Raw genomic sequence first — 6,205 nt, forward strand, 5'->3', positions numbered from 1 at the left:
AATGTGGCGGAAGTTTCCGTCTTCCCTCCTCTACGCTAAGTTTGCCATCAGTAGTTATCTTCACAGTCTTAATAATGATCCGTTAGCTGAGTAGCTGAGTACACAGCGATTTGTCTCTCATTTCATTACTGATACTACAGTTCATCCCACAACCACAACTTAAATAGAAGTTAAAATGTATCTGTTCTGTGTTGCACTACTTAAACACCTTGAGATCTTTTACACATATGGGCTCAAAGCATTTTTTTTTTTGGTTTTTACATTTTTTGTGTTTGTATACTTCTGTTCATGTATCCTTGCTGTAATGTGTTTAGTCATTGAAACAAACAAACAATAAACACGTACATACAAGCATGGATGCATGTATATATAAATACAACATGTATGGGATGTTGTCGACTACACAACAATACGATTTTATATACCTAGCTCATTGCTGTCTCACCAATACATCTTCATATCTCGCTCAAACTTGAGTTTGAGGCGGCAACATACTGGTACAAAATGACACAGGGAATATAAACAGGGAATATAAACCCTTCATTAAAGGACAGGCCCGGTTCAAGTTACAGGTCAAAATCATTTCAGTTTGTTATTGTTCTGCTCAGTTAGTATCTCACAGCTGTCAAATAAGCTAAATCGTTAGCATGTCAACAGCAGGCCACACATGAAGACAGACAGACAGCAAGAGCAAAAATGTAACCAATAACCGGAGCTGAATTCACCACATTACCCGTGTTGTTGTCTTCTTCAGCATCTTCGTGTCATCCGAATGAAGGTTACGTGTTGGTATTTCTGACGAAGATGTATCACGAGCGCAAAATTTCAGTCTCTCATCGCTCCAGTCTAGTTTTCGTGGTATCCAGTTGAAGAAGACCAAAACAATCGAAGTCGGAGTGGTCGATCTCTGTTGTCGTCACAAATTTAGGCATGACTTGCCATTCTCGAAAAATGCATCTGTTGCTCTCTTATTGTCGGAATCAGAATGTTGCTGAAGGCTATGAAACTGGAAATGAGTGTATAAATATTCGTTGGTTGTCTTTCAGATTTTAAGCTACCACCCCATCTCATATGAAATGAAAACTGTAAAACTTACATGGTTTTTTAAACACCTTAGAATGATCACCTTAGGCTTACCCCACAACTTAAGACACTTGGCTTCGCATAATGGCAACGCTGCTTTTGACTCGGTTACATGCTCCTTTGATCTTAATCAGCGATTTTTTTAAAATAACAACACCAGGTGCTCATTGTTGTCTATAGTTCCCTTTCCACCTGGGTTACCTGAGTAGACGTCAATTGTTGGCAGCTCAGAGATTTCTGAGCTTTAACGGAGTTCACAGATAACCCTTAAACCCTTGGCAACTTTTAGAGATGTAACGACTCGTATTTCTGCATCGGGATGTGTACAGAGTGTACAGTTCTATTTACATGCACAGGAGCACGGTGTCTCTCCAGACTCTACCCGGATGTTGTTGTATTAGGTTACAATGTGGGGGGTAACTGGTAAAAAATTAATGGTAGTCAGTTTAATTACGTCTATGGCATAGTGTCTACGTAAAACTTCTTGAGTTTTTGTTTGTTTGTTTTAACCAATGGCACGCCTGTACGGCTATCCTCCACAGGGGCATCTGTGCGTTGCTCTGTACTCTGTCCGCAATGAAATTACCCCAACTTTCGCTACGTAACATTCGGTTCCCAAACCTGTGGAAAGGCCGGTTCTCGAAAGACACCAAAGCAGCACTGCCTCCACACCGACACCGGCACCAGCACCAGCAGCGTCCTAGTTAAAAAGAACTATAGGCTATGCATCTCGCTGATTTCGGGTGCCGTTGCAGTAAAGTCTAAGCTGCATTCTCTGCACTGTCCCCCAAGCTCGTGTGACTGAGTCAACGTTTGCTAGAAATTCTCAGTCTAAACCGAAATCCGAAAAAAATAGTCTTTTAAAACTATACACTCCTTTTTCTTTCTGCATTATTTATTTATTTTACGTGAACAGGTTGATTGGAGCGCTCACCCATTGCAACAACCTGTATGTGGCCGGTGACACGGTGGTTACTCAACGTAAATAAGGTCATGGAGCTACAGTACATCACTGTTGGGCATCTATCTCGGCAAGAGCTTCACCCTGTGTGTAGTTTGTATACTTCAGTATACGAGCAGCTGTAGCACAGCGGTTAACTACTGCAAATAAATCAGGGTGTTTTTTGGTCAGTTTGAAGTGAAGAACGAAAAATGTTGACTCTGCCACTAGATGGCGCAGAGAAACGCATTTGGTGTTAGAGTGAGTTTATGGCATTTCAGGTGGAAGTCTCAGCTCTCCGCTTCATACAGTAACTGTGGACTTGCATCTGTGGCTATCCGTCAGAAGAGAACAAAATGAACGGAGTCTAAAATTAATTAAAATTAAAATGAGCTAAACTATAACTGTCGAACAATATAACCTCCCGCAGATTTTATGTTGTTTCACTTGAACATTTTGAGAACAATTTATATCCTGCTGCAACTTCAAATGGTTTTTAAACTAACTGTCAAGAGAAATGTTCGATTGCATGTCATGCTCAGCAACTAAACCTTGAATTACGAATGCTGTGTGTGTGTGTCTAAACGTCTTCAAATTCCTCGGTCACACATTTCCGTACTCTTGATCGTGCTCTATTCAATGAATGAAACGTGCTTAAGGATCACCATGCCTTTCACAAACACACATAATATATGCTATGAAACACAGACATTCTGTAGATTAAAAAAAAAAGGTTTTATTTCAAAATATTGTGACATTCAGATACAGAAAAAATCTCAAACTGTGCTTCGGGTTCCAGTGTGTATGAAAATTACGAAATACATTCATATTGAATGCAGCTTAGTGACGTAATGACAGAGGGACAACAAATGTTTTCAGGTAGGGTTCGCGAAAGAATTCAAATTTCATCATTATTACTTTAATCTTTCAAATGAACTAATACCTCGCATTTTAAAGGGTGACCCTCACGTTGTCATAGTTTTGATTATTTTAGGGGATCACGAGGCATTTCACTAAGGGTGTTGAATACAAACTGTCTGAATGGTAGCTCATGAGAAAGCTAGCATGCTTACTCTTCAGGAAGCTCGTGCTTATAACACATTAAGACATTAAGACCTTTACCACACAGCAGCTGAATATTATTTATGTACCGTGGTTTCGTAAGAATGTGTAATTCACATTCTGCTGTTTGATCATTTGGTGTAATTTCACTGCTAGATAACGTTGGAGCCGACCGGGGTCATGCTAATTTTACCTAACCAACGATAAAAAAAAAAAAGTTGCCAAGAGAAGCAAATTGACAACGTTCTGTACGTTGGGACTCATATACATATGATTGGAACAGTTCGATGCATTTGATATGAGAATCTGTGTGCTCTAACGACAGAGAAACGTATTCCCTTTAGGAATGGACATCATCGTTCAGAACATTGGACAACTCCCCTCAGATGTGTTTGCAGAAACAGTAAGTTTGGCCAGGGCTGCTAAATTATGCAGAATGGCTGTTTATCGAAACATATAGCTGACCTTTACACAGTGTGTTGGCTTTTGTCCCCAATATAATATAGAGACAGAGACAAGAATTTAATACATTCCTCATTTATTCACTAACGAACTAATTTTTACTTTTGAACAATGGTTGGATTTGATGATATCTCAAGTGGTGATCTTTGGTGGATATGTTAATCTAGGCTCCATGAAAAACTTTCATATCTTGTCAGTAGTTCATGCTGTCTCATGATAAGCTGTCACTGAGGCTGCAGACTTAATGATCTTAATCTTTTAATCTCTTCAGTGTCAGCAGATTCTGGCTCATCTTCAAGGGCAAACCAGAGCTGTAGATGTGGCTGAAATTTGCGATGTGGGTTTTTCCATTTACTCTCCCATGTATTTTTCCTTTTAGATTGAAGATGTTAATTCACCTTAGCACATTTTAAAAAATGTCTTTTTTCATGCTATAGAGGTTTCAACGAACTGGAATAAACCTGGGCTGGAAAAGTGTTCAAGATATAGTTAGACTGCTGTCACTTAATTTTAGGTAAAGTACATCCTGTTTTGGACTTACCACAAGTCTGTTTTGATGTTAGCTTTGATATTATCACTCTGTCAATTCAAAGCCTCGCCTAAATCCAGATAGCACACGTTTTATGTCTTACATCCTGAAATGACAAAGTCTATGACATACTTACACCAGATGGCTAACATGTAACACAGTTCCATTCATGTGATGTCCAAGTGGATGTTTAAAGTGCCCTCTAAAATAAGCTTTTTTTTGTGGTCATATTGTTCATATTGTAATTAATAACAGATCAGCAGCGAAGACGAATCACACACCAGATCTGCTGATCACTGAATTAAGAGAAAGCAGCAGTCATTGGACCAAACCAGCATTACAGGTTGTGCATCAGTTGTGGTCTGAGCATGGTGCTCTTGTTCAAGCTCACCAGGAGGTTCAGGCCATGTCCAGCATTGGACAGGTGAGTCACACACCCACCCATAAGAGTACCTCAGTTTCTCAGTCACCTACCTTGTTTGCACAGTATTTGTATGGTCATTATCAGTGCACACGGTTTCAAAATAATAATTAAAAACTGGATATGACAAAGTGACCTGTACGCGTTCATAATAAATCATTTTAATGTTTTAGCTGGTGGACCTGCAGTGGAAACTGGGGATGGCTGTGAGCTCAGACACATGTCGGTCTCTCAACTCTCCCTATGTCTCTCTCGTGTTGAAGATTGCTGACACATCAGGAGAAATATCATACAAGTCCTTCGAGATGACAATTCCACAGTTCCAGGTGGGCTTCAGTATTCTTTTGTTTGTTAAGCAGAAAGCAATGTCAAGTGTACAACACAAATGCAAATCATATAACGCCTGTTTCTTTCTCTCCTCATAGAATTTTTCCAAACAATTCAAGGAAATGGCATCAGTTTTGGAGACAGTGTAAATTGGTGATATCCTAAAGGCATCCTGAGCATTGCTTTGAGGACTTGACCATCAAGTCAGTGTTAATGTAAATGTTTACAATTAGCTGTTTAAATTTGTATCTAGTAGCTTTGTCACTCAGAGTTCAAAACCAGATATTGAAGGGGGCGGGGGGGGGGGGGGGGGGGGGGGGGGGGCATGATCACACCTCAAGAATGTCGGTTGGTTCTCGATCTTTTCATGTTTGTACAATTTTTGAAATATGTTCACTGTAGTTTCCTCAACTGCTATCTGGAATAAAGGTAATTTAAGAAAAAAACAAAGAGGTTTACTATGACTGTGACCCAGAGTTCTCTGCAATGGAAGAAAGGAGGATATGCAGTAAGCAAGGCAGCATGGCCACCATGTGGCTCTAGCGGGGTTACATGTGTGGCATGGTTTATCTATTTATGGGAGAGAGGGAGCGCACATCTTGTGGCATCTTGTTACAGGCCAAGCACTTGCCACAACAAAGATAGCTATGTTAGCAGAAGACAGCAGCTCTGTCATGTTAACAGAGGAGAGGTCATCTGGACATTGGATCATCTGAGAAAAAATCTTTTTTTTTTTTTTTCTTTTCCAAATATCAATTCAGTTCATCTTTGTGAAAACAAGTATGAAACACATTAAACTGAAAGCATGTTGAGAAGTGGTTAGATAAGTTAGTCTTCCATGAATACTGTGTGTAAAGCTATAAAATATGAGAAAAGAAATACATATGAGAAGCCATGGTGACTTTTTTTTTCTTCTTCGTATTTACTGTAGATTTATAGCAGTGAATGGAAAGTGTGTTTACAGTAGCAAACCTTTGGTGGACATTCTTCCATTGGGAAGGGATGGGTGTGTTGCTATTAGAGACACAAATATTCAATCCCATGCTTGTCCACTTCTCTAGAGCTTGTGAAAGTCATCTGAAAAATGACTGATAAGATTGTGTAACACAGAGAACAAACCTTAGAAATGTGGGTGTTAAGCCAGGATTTCTGTAGAATACAAAGAATCCCAATATGAAAATCTATCCTCATTGATTGGGAAACTGAAATACCACAATTTATATAAATATGGTTGATTAGAATTATGCACAAACTGCAAATCAAACAAGACAATAAAAGAACAGACACTGCTTAAGCGGCTAGGAAAAGGACAGATGATGCCCTACAGGGTCTGTAACTGTAGGCTATGTAGATTTTACATATATTGGTAGCTTACAGGCTA

At 39.4% G+C, this 6,205-nt stretch overlaps 1 protein-coding gene across 1 annotated transcript; it reads left to right on the forward strand.

Annotated features, from left to right (window-relative positions):
• Positions 1–2,878: 2,878 nt before the first annotated feature.
• On the forward strand, positions 2,879–5,079 carry commd6 (COMM domain containing 6). Its single transcript, XM_030787128.1, has 7 exons — positions 2,879–2,902; positions 3,430–3,488; positions 3,819–3,884; positions 3,985–4,061; positions 4,332–4,500; positions 4,671–4,823; positions 4,923–5,079. The coding sequence occupies exons 1-7, from the start codon at positions 2,893–2,895 to the stop codon at positions 4,971–4,973; spliced, it is 585 nt and encodes a 194-aa protein (XP_030642988.1). The 5' UTR covers positions 2,879–2,892; the 3' UTR covers positions 4,974–5,079.
• Positions 5,080–6,205: the final 1,126 nt, after the last annotated feature.

The sequence above is a fragment of the Chanos chanos genome, chromosome 10 (genome assembly GCF_902362185.1).
Source record: "Chanos chanos chromosome 10, fChaCha1.1, whole genome shotgun sequence".
Taxonomy (NCBI): Eukaryota; Metazoa; Chordata; class Actinopteri; order Gonorynchiformes; family Chanidae; genus Chanos; species Chanos chanos.